This window comes from Maylandia zebra, linkage group LG11, assembly GCF_041146795.1.
Source record: "Maylandia zebra isolate NMK-2024a linkage group LG11, Mzebra_GT3a, whole genome shotgun sequence".
NCBI lineage: Eukaryota > Metazoa > Chordata > Actinopteri > Cichliformes > Cichlidae > Maylandia > Maylandia zebra.
Genome location: NC_135177.1, coordinates 25920139 through 25940309, shown reverse-complemented (window position 1 = coordinate 25940309; position 20171 = coordinate 25920139). Strand labels below are relative to the sequence as shown.

Here is a 20171-nt window from a genome sequence, read left to right as displayed (position 1 = left end):
GGATCGGTTGTAACATCTGAGGAGATGAATTTAGGGGTGTCTGTGTGGCATTTTACACACAAATCTTTAACGTAACATGTGGCATAATCCTTATCTGAAGACCAGTTTCTAAATGTTTGTAAGAGTATCTGTCTAACTGGGTTAGGAGCTTGAATAAGTACTCTAAATCACTGGATTATAATTCTTTTTTCCCCTATTTAGATATTTTTACTTCCACTATTTAAAGTCTAGCCTGGTGCAAAATGCCCAAATGGGTAAGCATACACTGGGACAGAAATTATGCTCACGTTGATTTAAAATTTATTGGGAAGCAGCACAAAAAAGTAGCCTTAAAATATCCAATATTTCACAGAGCCCTCCTCGGGGTGTGCTGGATGTATTTTTGCCTGAGCTTTCCTATTTTAATATCTGATTCAGCTGTTTGCACCAGAAATGTATGAGCTTTCTGCCGGAATGCGCAAAAAAAAAAAAAAAAGCATTTAAATCAATTTATTGGTATCTAAGACAAGAATATAACTCCCTGCTTCCTCAGTGTCTAGAGGGGGGGCTAGAGCAGACGATGACGTGGAGGGTGATGGCAGTAATGACGCGCGTTTGTCTTAGAATACAAACAGAATCACACAGTGACCACAGGAGTGGGTTTGTGAGCTCTCTCTGTGTTTTTCCATTTAAAAAGATGTTGCGTCATCACGGCATTGTCTGGTGGTGAACCTGCTCTTTCTAAAGAAAACCAGGGCAGCAGGGTCAGGGAAGGCTGCGGAGGGTCAGAGGTCAGTGCTTACCCCGCACTTGCTGAGAGCGATATACCACCATCGCTCCCTCACTGAGCGGAAGCTGCGGCCACCCACGCAGCTCAGGACCTCCTCGTTTCCATCCCCTTCCACCTGGGAGGGGAAAAAATGCACGTATTATTATCCAGAAATGCAGCACATTTTGCCTCACAGAGACACTGAGCTGTCATAGTAGATTTTGGAGCCTGAAATATCAAGATACAAACATATTTCACACCCCAGCGTAGCCTGAAATGTGGCAACAAGATCCAGTAACCGCAACAACAACAGAGTCATGCTGTTAGTCACACATTCTAAAGTAATACACCACTTTGTGTTGCTTGGTTAAAAAAAAAAAAAAGTGTGAAGAAAGATCTTTGGGAACCTTTCTGTTTGATTGAGATGCATCATTACCAGAGGAAAAATGTAAATAAGTAAAACGTTATGCAAACACATTACTCGCCTTTAGCTCTCACTCCCTCTCGGTTTACTGATTTGCTCTCTTACTTTACAGAAGAGTATACAATAGGAACGAAAAAAATATGCTCAACTGTCGGATGATAAAAGGAGAAAACATCATACTCTCCAAAGGACACACATGCTGTTCAAGACAGCAAGCTCAGTGGTCAACTTCAAATACAGAAAAGCATCCCTGCACTGGATTTCCAAAGATTTGCTTTGTTTCTCACTTAGGGACAAGATGCTGTAGAGTGCAACTGTGCGTGTATATATAAATCTGTGTTTGTGTGATGCTCTTACCACACAGCCTGACCAGGTGTAGCGTGTGGTGAGGTTGATGACCTGGTTGTTTTCAGGCCTCAGCACGGCTTCCTTCTGGTAGCAGTTCTGACATCAGCGGACACAGAAATATCAAAACAAGTTTTTAAAGCCTCCACGAAGTGCTTTTCAGTAAACCTCAGGACAAGATGTACCCACAGTTGTTGGGCTCCCAGAGAGATATTTCTCCGTGCACAGAATTCATGGTGATTTTAGTTGAAATCTGATTGAAAACGTGCTTCTGATCTGTTTGAATGCTGCAAATAAAACTGATGTTTTCTGACTCTTCTGCAGTGGATTTCTGTTCCCTGTCTGACTGTTTGACATTAATGTTAAAAGCTGTGTGACGTATAAGAGCCGCAGTGTTTGATTTAGAGAATCTGACACGAGAAACTGACTGAAAGCTGAGAAATGATGTGCTGTTTGTAAGTGCACTGAAAATATCTCAACATGATGTCTGTGTGTCACAAGATGTCAGGGAGAAGAAGAATACACCACCAACCAAATTACTTTAGTGCACCAGCCAAGAAATGCACTGTATTTGGGTCATTTTTTTTTTTTTTTTGGCTGTTCTAAACCATTTTAGCACGGATTTTTCCAATATGCCGCAAAACACTTCATAACCTAAATAACTGTTACATTTCCAACTCTGAAATTCGCCCTGGTTTAAAAAACACTAGAAACTTATAAAAAAAACAGAAGGTTAATTTCCACACATGCTGCTGGACCACAAGGCTTTTACAGAAGACAGATGTAAAATTATATACTGACAGAGGGTAAATCAAAGGTCAAAAAGTACTTTAAACTGACCACTTTTCATCATCAAAGCGACAAACACATTTCCTACAGTAGATATACCTTCACTCTCGTCACACAGCTTAACTTACGAAGAAAATTACAGCAGCATTTAATAGGATCATTAAAAAAACAGTTTAATATAGGGCTGTTCGATATAACGATATATATCAGATGACGATAAAAACGTCTATCGTTTCATTTTACGCTATCGTTTGTTTCGTGGTGTCGCAAAATAAACTGTTTACGACAATATTTTTTTCATCGTTTTGATGGTCACTGTCAGAGGTGGGACCAAGTCATTGTTTTGCAAGTCTCAAGTAAGTCTCAAGTCTTTATCCTCAAGTCTCAAGTCAAGTCTCAAGTAATGTCAGGCAAGTCAGAGTCGAGTCTCAAGTCACTGGTGTAAAAGTCCGAGTCAAGTCACAAGTCTGAAACTTTGAATTTCAAGTCCTTTCGAGTCTTTAAAAAAAAAAACGAAAAAATAATGTTGCAGTTATGCTAAATGTAAATATTAGACCATGTAATTTTTTAATCTGTGTTTTTCTCAACACATGACAAAATAGTGAACTTAGAAAATATACACAAATTGTGAAATTGCACCTCTTTAAAATGCAGCTCAATTAAACCTAGCTCCAAGAATAATTTTCACCGACAGTTCTGAGATAAGCTGCATGTTATTCTTGGATGCGGTTGTAGGACCAGCTTTGAAATCGCATGACAAAAATATCATACATATTAAAAAAAACTGAATCACCAACGTAGCCTGGAAAACATTTGCTAGTTAGATGAAGTCAGCTATCTCATCTTAGCATATTTATATGCATATTTATAATCATACGGTTCTTGGAGTGAGTGCACACACTCATGAAGTTTAGTAACTTCAGGTCACTGCAACAAGCCCAGGTACAGTTTACCGACGGATGGGTGCAGGACCTTGAAATGCACCGTGTAGAACGAAAGACCATCGTACGTATCATAAGTTTACCAGTCTCACAAATTGTCGTCATAAATACACATTCGTTAACCGTTTATTAATAGGACCTTTGAGCTCAACGGTAATTAATTAGTAGTGGAAATAATTTCTGGTACCCATCACAGAAATGTAGCAGTGACAATAATATTGTATGCTGTAATCGTACTGGGCAATTAGTGATACAAAAAACCTGTTTTATCCTGTGAATAAAAGTATATGTTTTTGTCAATGTACCATAATAACAGAAGCGAAACGCAATATTGTGTCAGGACAATTCACTATTTATGCACAATAAACAAAGGAGCATAGCGCGACAATTTCTGTTCAGCGCCAGACTTGCTTGTAACCTATATCACCAATTATGTTATGAAAATGAGGTATTAACTACTAAAAAACACTGACCTTCGTGTAAATGCTTGGAGCAGACTAACCTGTGAGCTGGAGGGTTCTGGGACGTTATATTTGATCTTTGAATGGCTGCAATCCAGGCCACCCGTCGCGTCTTTGTTACTTCGGAAACATGGCTCGAACAATTTCTCTTCAACGACGTAATCCGATAACAACCGATCTCTTTACCCGTCGGCTTCCCGTGGCTGTCATGCGACCGGCTATTGCAGTTAATAATACAACAGCTTCTTGACATTTTTGTGTTTCTTTTTATCGCTGTGTGACTGATTTCAATTGAAAGCCTGCGTGCGCTAGTACCGCTTGCCACGAGTTCCCAGAATCCTTTGCGGTTCTACCCGTGAATGACGTCACATTTTCAATCTCTATATAATATGCAAGTTAAATTTTATATTTGGGGTAAAATATCAAGTCTTTTCAAGTAAACCGGTTCAAGTCCAATTCAAGTCCCAAGTCATTGGTGTAAAAGTCCAAGTCAAGTCACAAGTCTTAGAACATTTTTTCAAGTCAAGTCTAAAGTCATAAAATTAATGACTCGAGTCTGACTCGAGTCCAAGTCATGTGACTCGAGTCCACACCTCTGGTCACTGTAGTGGCTATATTAATTTCTTAAACTTCTCTCTTTCTCTTATATTTTATATAACCACACTAAAGACGGACAAACGCCTGTTTTTATGCGTTGTCGTTAGCAACAGCGACGGTGTCACCATCGCGGGTCCGCTTGTTTATGTTCCACATAAACCTTTCACAATAAAGCTCAAGATCCTGTTGAGACTTTTCACGGATGAGAATTAAAAAAGAGCCGCCAGGTGCTAAAAAATAAACCTTAGACTCAAACGTTAGAACAGGCTTTTCCCCGCAGCACGCTGTGTAATAAATACTCACAAAGAAACGGCGGCCTTTACAACTTATGTCTAAAAATGTATCGTTTGTATCAGCTACATGACACGCAGCTGGAAACACTTCCCGCAAGACGAGCTGCCCGAGATTCACAGAATTTACAGAAAATGTTCCATTTTTGTGATTTATATCGTTATCGGACGATAGAATTCTTATATCAGGATATGAGATTTTGGGCATATCGCACAGCCCTAGTTTAACATCAAGACTCTGTGTTTAAATTACAAGAACTGAACATGACAAGGAAAAGTTCTTTTTGAGACTTCATTACGTGCAGGAATGAAGAATTTATCATCCTGAATGTAATTCTGTTTTTCATTTCCACATCAGCATCAGAACATCACTGCACAGCATACTGTTCTGACCAGATCCTTTCCACCCTCCTTACACCCTCCTTACACACACACCAACACATCTCATTACTGGGTTCTCTGTGACATGCCAGCTCCATCCTCTTTTTGGAAATGTTTCCCCAGATCTCAGTTGGAAAACAGTGCAAAACGCTGCATTTCAATAAATAGAGTATTTCTGTTTAACACGAACCAAAATATTTAAAAGTTCCCTATTCCCTCCAGATTTTTGTGCAATGTTTAGTTATATATATATATATATATATATCTCTATATATCTCTATATATATATATATATATATATATATATATATATCTCTATATATCTCTATATATATATATATATATATATATATATATATCCATAGGTCCCTCATCCTATTCATGTAGCCCCTTCCGCCGGGGTTACTTGCATAGTAGCATTCCAACAACGCCCTGTTTTCGTCTCTTGCCCACCGATGCCTTCTTGTTCCAGTAGCCCACTTTTCGTCAGGGTGCCCTGGTTCCTCAACACCTGACGCGGACCTTGTTGATCCGGGCGACGTCCGAGCCGGCATGCCTTCATATTTATCTGTCTCGCTCATGTCTGCGGTAGGCTTGCTTAGCATAGGGGGTCTAGCCTTAGGACCCTTACTGGATACAGACGCCCCAGGCAGGAATCGAACTTGCGATCCTCTGTTCCAAAGGCGTGTAGTCTAACCACTACGCTATCCAGCTCCAGATATAGGCGAAACAACTAGTAGCTCAGTGTTCCAACATTCGAAAGAAGGGACTGCTCTCACAGCTAGAGATTGACGAGGTACAACACAAATGCTACGGCAAGGAGGAGTCAGGACGCCAGGTCAGGGGGGAGATATCATCACCCCCACCCGAGATTGGGTACATAGCCCCAAGTGCGATAGGAGAAGGATCGTTGAGTGCGAGAGGAACTGACCTGAAAAATAGGATCATGGCCAAGCTTGAAACCTGGATCCCGCGTAGCCGGTTACCAAGATTACGTGAAGTTCCCTCAGAAGGTCTGCTAGATGATGTTAATGCAGCACTACGGGCAATACCTACAACCACGATTACCGACACTAACAAGCTGATCTACAATACGGCAACAGTGATCAGTGAGATGCTTGGCTACAAGTTGAACAGCGACAAGGGGCAGTACCCTCCATGGAGAAGGAGGCTAGAGGGCAAGATCAAAGTAGCACGGAGGGAGGTTAGCCAACTAACGGAGTTGCAGAAAGGTGCGACAAATAAGGTGCCTAAGAAATACAGCAAGCTGTCCATACCTGAGGCCTTGGAAACTGCCAAGCAAAGACTCACAGCCTTGGCCAGCCGCTTGAGGAGGTACACCAGAGAGATAGAAGGCAGGAGAATAAACCAGCTGTTCTCCACAGAACCAGCAAAGGTGTACTCTCAGTGGCAAGGGAACAATAAGAGAACAGCACCACCAAGGCTGGAGACGGAGCAATACTGGAAGAGCATATGGGAGAAGGATGCAACCCATAACGGCAATGCTCAGTGGCTAGAGGATCTGAGGGCTGACCACAGCGACCTCCCTGAACAGGGTCCAGTAACCATCACAATGGCAGATATCCAAGAAAGGGTCTCCAGTATGAAGAGTTGGACAGCACCAGGGCCCGACATGGTTCACGCCTACTGGCTGAAGAAGCTGACTGCACTCCACGAGCGTCTGGCAGCACAAATGAACCAGCTGCTAGTTAACGAGAGACACCCGGAATGGCTAACTGAAGGCCGGACGGTCCTGATCCCCAAGGACCCCAAGAAGGGACCGGTCCCCTCCAACTACCGACCAATAACCTGCCTCAGTACTACATGGAAGCTCCTGTCAGGCATCATATCGGCTAAGATGAACAGGCACATGGGTCAATACATGAGCGGAACACAGAAAGGAATTGGCAAGAATACCAGAGGCGCAAAACACCAGCTACTGGTAGACAGAACAATCAGCCGAGACTGCAAGACCAGACTGACCAACCTGTGCACTGCCTGGATTGATTACAAGAAGGCCTATGACTCAATGCCCCACAGCTGGATACTGGAATGCCTAGAATTGTACAAGATCAATGGGACCCTAAGAGCCTTCATCAGGAACTCAATGGGGATGTGGCGTACAACACTAGAGGCCAACTTCAAGCCCATAGCACAAGTCACCATCAAGTGCGGGATCTACCAAGGAGATGCTCTGTCCCCACTGCTGTTCTGCATAGGCCTGAACCCCCTCAGTGAGATCATTAACAAGACTGGCTACGGATACCGACTACAGAACGGAGCAGTTGTCAGCCACCTCCTGTACATGGATGACATCAAGCTGTATGCCAAGAGTGAACGAGACATCGATTCACTGATCCACACTACCAGGCTATACAGCAATGACATTGGAATGTCGTTCGGACTGGAGAAGTGTAGTCGGATGGTAACAAAGAGAGGGAAGGTAGTCAGAACTGAGGGGATTGAACTACCAGAAGGCAACATTGCAGACATAGAGGACAGTTACAAGTACTTGGGGATCCCACAGGCGAATGGGAACCATGAAGAGGCCGCTAGAAAAGCTGCAACCACCAAGTACCTGCAGAGGGTCAGGCAAGTCCTGAGGAGTCAGCTGAATGGTAAGAACAAGATCCGGGCCATCAACACGTACGCCCTGCCCGTGATCAGGTACCCTGCTGGGGTAATAGGCTGGCCAAAGGAGGAGATAGAAGCCACTGACATAAAGACAAGAAAGCTCCTTACCATGCATGGAGGGTTTCACCCCAAATCCAGCACCCTGAGGCTGTACGCTAAGCGGAAGGAAGGGGGCCGGGGACTGGTGAGTGTCAGCACCACAGTCCAGGATGAGACAACGAACATCCAAGAATACATTAGGAAGATGGCCCCAACTGACCGAGTGCTCAGTGAATACCTCAGGCAGCAGAAACCCAAGAAAGAGGAGGGAGACGAGGAACCATCATGGAAGGACAGGCCCCTGCACGGTATGTACCACCGGCAGATAGAGGAGGTGGCTGATATCCAGAAATCCTACCAGTGGCTGGACAAAGCTGGACTGAAAGACAGCACAGAGGCACTAATCATGGCAGCACAAGAACAAGCTCTGAGCACAAGATCCATAGAGGCTGGGGTCTATCACACCAGGCAAGACCCCAGGTGCAGGCTGTGTAAAGATGCCCCAGAGACAATCCAGCACATAACAGCAGGGTGCAAGATGCTAGCAGGCAAGGCATACATGGAACGCCATAACCAAGTGGCCGGCATAGTGTACAGGAACATCTGTGCCGAGTATAACCTGGAAGTCCCGAGGTCAAAATGGGAGATGCCCCCAAGGGTGGTGGAGAATGACCGAGCTAAGATCCTGTGGGACTTCCAGATACAGACGGACAAAATGGTGGTGGCTAACCAACCGGACATAGTGGTGGTAGACAAACAGAAGATGGCCGTAGTGATCGATGTAGCGGTTCCGAATGACAGCAATATCAGGAAGAAGGAACACGAGAAGCTGGAGAAATACCAAGGGCTCAGAGAAGAGCTCGAGAGGATGTGGAGGGTGAAGGTAACGGTGGTCCCCGTGGTAATCGGAGCACTAGGTGCGGTGACTCCCAAGCTAGGCGAGTGGCTCCAGCAGATCCCAGGAACAACATCGGAGATCTCTGTCCAGAAGAGCGCAGTCCTGGGAACAGCTAAGATACTGCGCAGGACCCTCAAGCTCCCAGGCCTCTGGTAGAGGACCCGAGCTTGAAGGATAAACCGCCCGCAGGGGCGTGCTGGGTGTTTTTTTTTTTTTTATATATGAGTTTTACTAAATGTGGGTTGATATGTGCACATACATAAATTGTTCTATTGTTTTGCCTTTTCTCTCAAGTATATTGGATTAAACAAACTGCATTAATACACTAATGAAGTGCAGGCTGTTTGCTTTGAGGGTATTTGAAGCTAAAAGTCTATTCAGTCAGTGCAAAGGATTTACAGACCATTTAAAGATAGAGCCCGAGCCTTTGATCAGTTTCCTCGTATAAAGACAAGGTTATGTTGCTCACCAAAACTGATATAAATGTGATCAAATTAAGCTCATGAGTATGCACTGTAATCCAATATGTTAGGGAAAAGCATGGGAACAACAAAAAATGTTCTTGAACCAGCCTTTAATTTTGTGTTACCGTATTACTTTTAGAAAGTAGACATTTATATGAAGGAAGCTTATTCTGTCATTTCGGTTCACACGGGGCTCCCTAGTGTCTTGCTTTGTGTTCACAACTTTGGATTGTACCATACTTGATCACTGCAAGTATCATCAATAATACACAATTGCCTGATAGTAAATAGTAAAAAGATAGTAAAAAAAACCTAAAAAAAAAAAAAAAACCCTCCTTTTCCCCCCAGACTGTTAGCTTTTAAGGACAACTTTTCTTTATTCGGAGCAGAGCGAGAAACGTGTGATCCAAAGGTTTAAATGTGAAAATTAGCACCAGCGATGACATGTGAATAAGCAAATGGAGCAGCACTTTCCTTTGATAATAGCTTGTCAGGGACATGATGCTGAGGGTGTCGATGTCTCACCTTTTCAGGCCTCTTGTACACAGCTGGCCACTGAGAACTGTCATCAAAGTAGAGCAATATGTTCTGACAGCAACGAGACTGCAAAGAGGAGACAGAGAGAGAAAAGGAGAATGAGAAAGAGATTGCGCTGGTTTGTGGATATCAGAGAGGAGGCAGTGAGACAATATGAGATTTATTTGACAAAATTGTTTCCAAAGTCTGCGGGCAAAAGCAGTAAAGCAACGCAAGGGAAAGAAAGGATGGAGTGGATGTACAAAACACTCTAAAGGGAAAAAAGGACTCCTCCTTTTTCTTTTTTTTAGGGCATTAACAAAAGGGATGAAGCAGATAGAGCAGGAACAGCCAGAGGAAGGAGGAGAGAAGGAAAAGAGCAGTGGTATCAGTTTTTATTAGGTGAGAAAAAAGACAGAATTAGCCGAGAGGAAAACACTAAACAATTAAAAAAAATTGTGAAGACAGAGCAGATGATGAACGCAAAAGTAATGTGTAACAGACACACATTAAACTTAACATGAGGCATCCTACCTTTGGGTAGCGAAATCGGAAATCCAACCGCCCAAACTCGGTAAGAAAGCAGAAGCGTGTAAGGAAAACCCAGTCCTGTAATCAAGAAAAGAAAGAAGCTAAAATGTAAAATAAATTAAAAAATTGATATAATCAAGGTAAAATGAAACTTTTACCAGCATGTTACTATTCATTTTTTCAGCCATCACAGCAGTTCTCTAAGCATTTGCCTCACGCTGCTGTCAATATCAGACTGTATTGAAGTTTTGTAGTTAAAAGACCACTAACCATGCAATCTTAGATTGTCCACTATTTTGGATTTGTGACACTATAGGATCAAGTTAATAAGCCTCAAGTCACACACATGGGCCAAGACACCAGTCTGCAACCATCTGGCAACCAACGTTTGTGAGGAAATAAATGTGTTTTCCCCAACCGGTTGGTAAAAACCTCATTCGTAGTTTGCATGGAGCACGCAACCTCATCCATAAGAACTGTCCAACTACAATCGCAGCAGTGAAGAAAGTTTGATAAGTGTAACACAAACCAGAAAAGGAGACCGTTTGCTTTCAAAATAAAAGCTGCACCTTAGAAAAGTGTTGGCTGCAGTGATGAGGCCATTTTGGAGGCTTCCAGGTCTAAAGATTGAAGCCTGTGGAAGTGCCTTAAACTTGTCAGAGAAACATTTTGAGCTATGACCTCAGTTAACATTTTTCCATGGAGTTCATAAATTCAATCAGTAGTTTCAACTGTTTCACAATACAACATGGAGCTTGTCTAGCAAATTATGGTCCCCATCATATTATCTTTATATGCCAGCTATAAGCTAATTAGCACTAAATACTAAGGCTTATTTCAAAAGTATTAGATAAATTAAAATTCTTACTTGTTCATTAGATTAATCTAAAGCAAGTTATGAAAATTCAAAAAGGTGAGGAAAAAGCCTTTTCTCTCTAAAAAGAAAAAAAAATGCAGAGACTAAAGTGGAGATGCACAGCGCCACAGCATATCAGCACAAACACCTCATACTAACTGTCAAACACAGTGGTGGAGGTGATGATTTGGGCTTACTGTGCAGCCACAGGACCTGGGCATCTTGCAGTCACTGAGTCATCCATGAAATACCAAAGTATTCTAGAGTCAAATGTCAGGCCATCTGTCTGATAGCTAAAATTTGGCTGAAAGTGGGTTATGAAATAGGACAATGAGCCCAAGCACAGCAACAAATCCACAGCAGGATGTCTGAGAAAGAAAAGAATCAAGGTGTTGCAATGACCCAGTTAAAGTCCAGACCTAAACTGCATAAAACTGCTGTGGCATGACCTTAGAGAGATGTGCATAAATGAATCCCCACAACCCACAAAATTCCTCCACAAGGACTGATAAAGTCAACTCCAATGGTTGAGTTTTTTCTTTAGGTAAAGTTGGAGAATAGATTAGACATTTAGATGTTGCACAAGTTAAAAAACAAAAAACTTTTAATTGCGTACATTCTCTGGGTAATGCTGATATTGCATCCAAAATGTATTTAAAAGCTTATCCAATAATTACTTGGATATATCAGTAAACAGACCAACCAGCAGCCAGACATTAACTTGCCTGAAAGCTACAGCACCAGCTCGGCTAAAGAACAGAGAGACTGCGGGGAAGGAGACATATGGAAGTTAAAGATATAAAAGGAAGGGGAGCCGGAGGGAAGAGAAGAAAGAAAATAAGAGATGGTGAGGACATAAATGGAGCTATAAAGACAAGTAAGAGCAAACACCGGGAAAGCGAGTTATAACAGCAGGGAAGAGTTAAGAAGCATTAAAAGAAAAAAAAGAAAGCAGAAAAGCAGTGAAAAACCAAGAAGTTGACAGAATAAGAACAAAAAGAAAAGTATAAATGAAAGAGCTAGTGCCAAGAGCATAAACTTCTAGAAAGGGTAAGCAGAAAGGGCATTAGGGGGCTGCTGAGCACATTAATAAGAAAGAGGTGGAGAGGAAGAAAAAAGTATTTCTTCTTAATATTATTCATCCATAAACTTAGCAGCATGAGACCAGATAACAGTGCTGATGGTGTACTTCACTGAGCTTACATAAGGTACTTGCAGCAGCGTGAGGATGGTGGATCAGTCACTGGTGATCTCTCTATAAATTGTTCTATACAGCTGTAGGTAGACACACACTGTAGATATGGATCATAGTGCTGAACACAGCACTAACACCACATCACTTATATGTTGTTTACACACGCTTCTCCGTCTGGATGACTGCCCAGTGCGAGTAGGCCCTACTGAGGCAGCCAGAATGAATGAACTGCTTTAAAACTAAAATGAGACATCAAATCCTTAAGAAGTTGTAACAGCTAATCTTGTAAAATTAATACACCAAATGGTAGAAGTCTCATTTGTACAAATGGCATTAGGGGAAAGACTGAGGCTGGATTTATATTTGAAATACTGCAGGTTTGTGGTAAAAGCCTCACAGTCACTAGGGTGTCGCCTGTGATTAACAATATCTTAAGTGCTTGGCTAGCAAAATGACAGACAATGGCCTCTGCAGTTTACAAAAGTAGCTGATTAAATTTGGGGTACAGGCTGGGCGTTTCTGACAAAGTCAAAGTATTTCTGGCTTACATCTAGTGCTGGATGTCATTTTTAAAGGTTTGCACACTGCTGGTATTAGATTAATTTTGATACTTACACAATACAAAGCTGTTTAAACAATGCATTTGAAATGTAAATAAATAAATCATTGAGGCAAGAAACATTGTGAATTTTGATTTATACGTAGCAGTTAACAAATTCAACTTGCACACTAGGACCCCTGGCTCGAGACCAGCAGGAGACTTAACCCCTATCCCGAGTCCAGATAAAGAGGAGGCTTGAATCAGGAAAAGCATCCAGTATAAAAATGGGAAATCAAACATACAGATCCATCTAACAGAGTAACCCCATGAGAAATAATGAGCAGCCAAAAGCAGCTCCTCATTTTCTTTTTACAATTTTCATTTTTGAAATCAAACTACATACAATACAACACATTTTTGTTACAAGCACTGAGCTGTACTTACCTACAATTACAGTATTTACTTCCAGCACTAAAACAATTTCCAGTTTAGCTTCTGTTGTATTTGTGACAAAAAAAACAATACGAAAAAGCTTTAATGCTGATCCACAGATGACGTCAAATGAAGCAAGACTGTTATCTTAAAGATTAGAACAATTTACATGCTGCAATTTACAAGGAGCAGCCAGGCGCTGCTAATCAAATGCACTTAATTAACTGATCATCAGTAAGTGTGACCACCTCTATAAATGCAGATGTTTTGGTCTGGAGTATTCAAGCGTGTGTTAACAAAATGCTAAAGAGGAAAGTCATCAGCAGTCTTAAAGAAGTAATTGTTGCCGCACATAAATCTAAGAAGCGTTATAAGGTCATTTCCAAACAATCTGAATTCCACCTACAGTGAGAATGATGATTCATTAGTGGAAAACATCATTCTTCCCAGGAGTGGATGTCCCAGCAAACCCACCCAAAGATCAGACGATGCAATGCTTAAGGAAACTGCAAAAAACCCAAGTTCTACATCTCAGATTCTACAGGCCTCAGAAGACTGAACAAGAATGGCCTGTTTTGCCTGCAGAAGTCATCTTCTCTCTAAAAAAGTACCTTGCAGCACAGCTTAAGTGTGTGAAGTTGCATCTGAACAAAGCATGAGACTTATGGAACAATGTCTTTGGTGAGATGAGACCAAAGTGGAGATGTTTGCTCATATTGCACCTCACACCAACTGTCAAGCACAATGGTGGAGAGGTTATGTATGAGCTTACTGTGCAGCCACAGACCCTGGGTTCCTTGCAGTCATTGAGTTAAACATGAACTCTTCTGTGTGCTTAAGTATTCTAGAGCCAAGCTGGAGCTTGACCACAATTAGGTCATGCAAGAGGACATTGGCCCCAAACACAGCAGCAAATCTGCTGAAAAACAAAATAATTAAAAAGGTGTTTTCTAGACAAAGTTCAGATTTTCATGATGAGGGGGACCTTAAGAGAGCTGTGCATAAACAAATGCCCAAAAATCAATGAACTCAATAAACAACCTTATAAAGAAGAGTGAGCCATAATTCCTCAACAATGATGGGAGACTTATCAAGTCATACAGAAAATGGTTGCTTTAAAATATTCCTGTTAAAAGTGGTTCTACAAGCTATATAAGATGCATATGGTAACCTTGACAGCAGGTGTTGCATTATAAATGTCACAATCCCAGATATTCTCTGAGGTTGTCACCTAAGGAGAGATGCTGCTGGTCTATTTAATTGACAAGAAACATATAAAAGAAATACACTGTCACATATGTCGAAGAAACGAGGCTCCAAAAGCCTTTCGCAAACTCCCACAAAACTTTATCATGAGATACCAATACGCACATAAGCACATGCTGATCATCACATCCTAAAAGCTGCACTAAAGGTTTACAGTAAGTTACAATGAAGAAATCTGCACTTTAATTTGTTCTAAAAAAATGTAACCATTCAAGAATTTTGCTATAAAATTACAATTTGTTCTGATTTCCTAATTAAGACTTGAACTGATGATAAACTTGAAAACTCATTTTATTTGGCTTTTACCAAACAAAAATTTCAGTCAAGAAGCCCTACCAACCTTTTTACAACTATTCATTATTATTGCAAGATGCAACTGCACAAAAGGTATGAATTAATCATTAGTCTACTGTATCAGTGGTTTGTACACATTCATTTCTCCTAAAAATACATCTTTAAACTGTCAAAAGGAACTCCAGTCCCTTCGTGCAGCTGCCAGATGGTGGAAATCATGACAGCGTGACACAATGAATGTTTGATTGAAAGCGAGAAGGATAGTAAATCCCGTGAGGGGAAAAAATATAAATAAATCACTCGCACGTAAAGCAATTGCAACTAACCACCAGTGCAGATGTCCACCACCTAAACAAAAGAGAAAAAAAAGCTGTGACTTAACAGCAGAAGCTATCTATCTTTTGCTTTCACTGGTCTGTGAACAGGTCTCAGCCCGAGTGTGTAATCTGTCAACAGAAGCTGGCTAATATTAGCCGATTCCAAGTCAGCAAGACAGTTCGCCGAATTGTACAAAATTCACTGATAAGACAATACAGAGTAGGTAAATGCTACTGAAGTAGAAACACTACTAAAAAATTGCAGGTATCATGCTGCGTCCATATGCTGCATATGGTCTATCAAAAGTGCTTTTCTTTGACAATATTATCTGACAACAAATCAGAGGACGTAGAGGCTATTTTACTCTATTCTGTACTCGAAATTTTGGTTCAGCTTGACTTGGTGTGGCCACATATGAGGCTTTTAAGTTATTTACTAACCTAAGATTGCTGATTACTATTGAGGCTATGACAATGGAACAGGCACATGCATATAACATATAAGATGATAACTGAATTAACTAATTTAGCTTCACTGGTAAAAGCTCATTTAAACTATAACATGCTGCGCAGAAAATCAGATATAGCCCCTGAAATGTGGATAAAATATTTTATTATTGTGCAGTACCAGCACCTATACGAGTCGGTTAGTGTGTCCAAACTTCACGCTGATCTCAGAGTTGTGCTTAATATTTACTATCCTTAAAATCAATTGTGCTCCTCAAATGTTAAAAACACACTGATCCAAAACATGAGCACATTTTCTTGCACAGTGTGCGTATCATCCTGTTGCACGTTTCAACCTCTCCAAAGACCGCAGTTTGCCTCTTTCTTATTAAAACAAGCCTTGAGGTTAGTTGTTATGAACTCTTGATCTCCAACCAACCAAGAAAACTCCCCATGCACCATTATACTGTAATTACCTCTGCCCTGCCTTCTCCCTACATAAACAAGCACGGTGATTTCTGTGCTGAGAAATAAAGTGCATCCAGAGCAGCGTAGCATGGCTAGCGCCGCCGCCTCCATATATCACAGCAAAACAAAACTGCAGCCATATTTCAGCTACTGCCAGCCAGCTTCAGCCCCTGGAGCCTCTGGGTTATAATTCATGGCAAACTCCAAAAGTCAGTGAAGCCCGGGACTCAAGTCCACCTCCGTGCGTCGTCCTGGGTGACGCTTAAGGCAGTAACCATGACAACCAGGGCAGGAGAGGAAAACACTGACCCAGAGATGAATCCCTGGAGAGAGGAGAGAGGGGTGGTCCAGTTGGGTTATTGAGATAGTGGGGGGTGTAATTTAACTCACCACAGGCCAGGACTGTGAAAGACCCTTTTGTTACACGAACACACACAGAATTGCTCGAATGCATCCATCACACACTTTACAGCATGCCATGGCCAACGTGACACATGCCTACCCTTCGATAAAGATCACTTAATGCACACACAAACCTCTCTCCTCCCCCATTAGTGCCATAGCAACCACAGCATACCTTCATTTGCAGCTGCCATAGAAACATTAAGCAACACACAATCCTTGTTTTGTGTTTTTGCTGTGTACTTGTCCTTCAATTTCCTGCACAGGTACCCGGGAGTAGAATACAAGTCCAAACAATGAGGTTCAATGCGGATTTAAGTTCAACTTACTTGCCAACTCTATAAGCTTCTCACACTGAAGAGGACAGTCAGGAATTTCACACACTAATTTCTGGATCAAGTTCAAATAAGTGAATTACTGATTAATGAAGTGACAAAAAAATGAATCTAAAAGACTCGAGAATAAAAACAGAGTTGATGAATTTCCAGTTATCAAGATCCTACTGAAAATTTCTCATCTCAAATTTAAGCATTGCATCAACTAAACCATCAATGAGTGACCCAGTATCTACTGGTCATGCATACTGCCATTAAATGCTTAATAGACTTAAAAGACTTCAGTGTTTGCCACATAATTAGACTGCAGTGGGTGCACACTAATGTCCAAGACCCCTGAACAGACTCAAATTCCACTGTCTTGAACCCCAGGTACTGATGGCAGTCCTTGTTCTGCTCTGCAGCTTCGTTGAGCCTCAGCTCTCCACCTGCTACACGTTCTGGTGAGAGTCACCCTTCAGCTTACAGCAAATCTCCAGTGCGAAACGGGACCAGAGTTACCAGCTGCATTCCAAGAAGGTAACGTAGGAGTAGGAGTGTATGATCGAGAGACAAGCAAGCTGAGCGACTTGAAGGACTGCCGTAACAGCAACCTGAAACAGGAGACAGGACTAGCTGATTTCCTGCAACTGAACTTTCACAGTAAGAGCAAATGAGCTTGATTATGTTATTATTTTGGATAGATAAAAGAAAAAAGGCTAATTTGCCTTCATTGGGCAACTGTTAATAGACCTGGATGGTTCCCCCAAGTCTATGTGTGGGAAACAACAAAGTAGTGGAGCCAAACACAAAATAAAACACAGTACATAGTCAAAATTATGTGAACTGCTGAACAAAGCCCGTTGACATCCAGTCATCACATCTATATGTGTTTGAGAACAAATATTCCTAAGCCATAGACATAAGAATATCACTATAAAAGTCAATATTATTGTAGAAAGTCTTTACTCAAGTTTTCTGAACCTGGCTGCAGGGATTTGGTTCTTTTCTGCCGTAGTAGCATTACTGAGGTTAGGCACTGATGTCAGCGATAAGGCCCGGCTTGCAATTGGCAATCCACTTCATCCCGAAAGGTGTTTGATGGGTCTGAGCATTCTGTGCACACCAGTCAAGTATTTCCTCAACACACTCAGAGAGCCCTTTCTATGGACCTGCCCTTGTGTATATGATATCATCACGCTGAAGCAGAAAATGTGGCTCCAGCATTGAACGCAAAAGAATAAATATTATTGGTATAGCAGGTAATTATTCTAATTACTGGAGTAGCTTTGGTCACTTTTCAGGCTAAAACACCAAACAGTGATTTCAGACTGGTGACTGTATATAATTACAACCTTCAACCTTGTTGATCAAGTGATCAGTCAATGATTTGATGAGCAGGATTAATAAATGAAGAAAAATATATTTTGCTGCTGCTACAGAGTTAAACAGCATGTGATACAATGAATGTAGTTAAACCAGTTTAACTACATTTTTCAGTAGCTTGCTAGCAGATCAACTACCCATGTGTGCTTTTAGATTTCAGTAGTTAAGTTACATGCAAATTGTCATTTCTGTGTCGTTTACTAATAAAACTATAAATCTGGGGGATTATTACTATACATTACTGAACCCCTGCTGACCACCCATATTTAAAACAAACTAGATGTGCTATCAACAAAAATATTACATTGCTTGTAATTTGTTCTTATGAAAAGCCCACAGTGCTGAGGTGATGTGTTTTAGGGACAGATTTAGGTCTCAGGATGATTCTGGGAAGTTGGACAGTAAGCTCACCGGTAACTAGCACATATTAGGTTCCAGTTGTACTCATTATTAGTACTGATTCATTACATCTATTAAAACATTACCAGTGAAGTTGCCTGACTTATTAATCATGTTATGTCCAATACCCCAAAGTTTCTAGAAGGCAGGGGTCTGACTGACATGCAGAGTCAAGGATGACATTTTTCTGTGAATAGTGCAGTATTCATTTATTTACTTAGCAATTTATTTATAATTTTTTAAATGCAGCTATGTTTCCTACTTAACTTTCCCAGCACTGCAATTCCACAGTGGATGCTTTAAATCAAGCAGCTAACAGAGTCTAACTGAGTCATGACAACATCAGCAAGCTTGTATACTGTTGGATGGATGCAAAGATAGTTCAACACAGGTGTTGAGCAATTCCACAAACGTTAACAACTACGTTCCCACTAGTGTGTGTGTGTGTGTGTTTGTGTGTGTGTATGTGTGTGTGTGAGTGAAGTCCAGAAAAGACAATGAGCCTGGGAGAACAGCAACAGTGGATGAGGTGTCTACCTTAATCCCCTTTTAGTCTTCCTATTTCCCCAAGGCCGCTGCATTGTGATGCAGAGTCACTCAACCACCTTCCAGAGTGTGTGTGCATTGTTGCACTTGTACATGTGTGTATGTACGCCCATTAATCAAGTGCGATGCCTTGATGCAGTATCTGGTCAATTCAGCCTCTCGCAGTCTTATTCTTTCCTCCTTTCTTTCCCCCTCCCTCACACTTTGTCCTTTCATCTCAGTAGCTTTCTATCTTTTTTCTCTTTCTCACCAAAAACCCTGTTTGCTTGCTAAGCCTCATTAACAATTAATTACCAATCAGCTAGTCAAGTCACCCCTGGCCCGCTGGGCTTCTCAATGATTCATTAGTCAGGGTTACACAATACTGCAATGCATTAAACACACTCACGCACAGGCACACATGCAAACACACTCAGCTCTCTTTTTTGTCTTTTGGGGGGGGGGTTCAGTGAGCACACGCTGGGTTTGCAGACATAAAAATACACATACATGTCAAACCCAGCTTATGAGCACATGAAACGCCCACTCGCCACACCTACTTACACACATACGGCACCTGTATCTGATCACAATGTCCTCATTAAAAAGAGATAAAGGAAAACTGATTGAGTTGTGGACTAGATAATACTATCCACACAGGGTTCCCAAAACTTACTTCAAAGTCAAGCTAAAGGACTTTTAAGTGACTCTTAAAAGTCTTGCTGGGTGAATTTCAAGAGTTCAAAACTGGCATGTTTTAAGATAAGACACGGCATTAATTAAAGTAAGACATCACATATGAGGCTTCTTCATGATCCTATTAAACCAAGAACTCCTGGCAAAATCCCTCATTTCAGATCTGCTGCTTTTATCAACCCAGACATATGTCAGTGTTATGTGATGTGAGGTGCTGATTTTTAGGACGGGGAAAGGCCCGGTGGGCAGCAGTATGCTGCTGAACGTGGTGTTAGATTTTTCATTTAGAAACAGAAGTTTCAAGGCCATTTGTTGATTTTTAAAAGGCAACCGTTTGAAGACCTTTCTTTATAAAACCACAAATTTTAATTAACTGTGAAGAATACAAACATTTAAACCTGCTCATGGACATTTTTATTTAATATCTGTATTCAGCACTGAATCCTCAAGCCCACCTCCCTTTTAATGCCCAATAGTTGGCAGAAAACTAGGACTAAATGATTAATTTACTGATTTATCAATACCAAAACTGTAATTTGAAAGAGTCCACTGCTTTTAAATTGCAGTTAAATACT

General features: G+C 41.3%; 1 protein-coding gene across 1 annotated transcript in view; it reads right to left on the bottom strand.

Moving 5' to 3' along the window:
• tmem145 (transmembrane protein 145) overlaps positions 1–20171 on the bottom strand; it is a 45428-nt gene that overhangs the window by 21571 nt on the left and 3686 nt on the right. The window contains exons 2-5 of the mRNA XM_004550919.5: positions 10062–10136; positions 9537–9614; positions 1530–1616; positions 783–884 (exon numbers count right to left, since the gene is read on the bottom strand). Of these exons, the coding sequence (XP_004550976.1) occupies positions 783–884; positions 1530–1616; positions 9537–9614; positions 10062–10136 (342 nt within the window). The remainder of the gene's footprint in view (positions 1–782; positions 885–1529; positions 1617–9536; positions 9615–10061; positions 10137–20171) is intronic.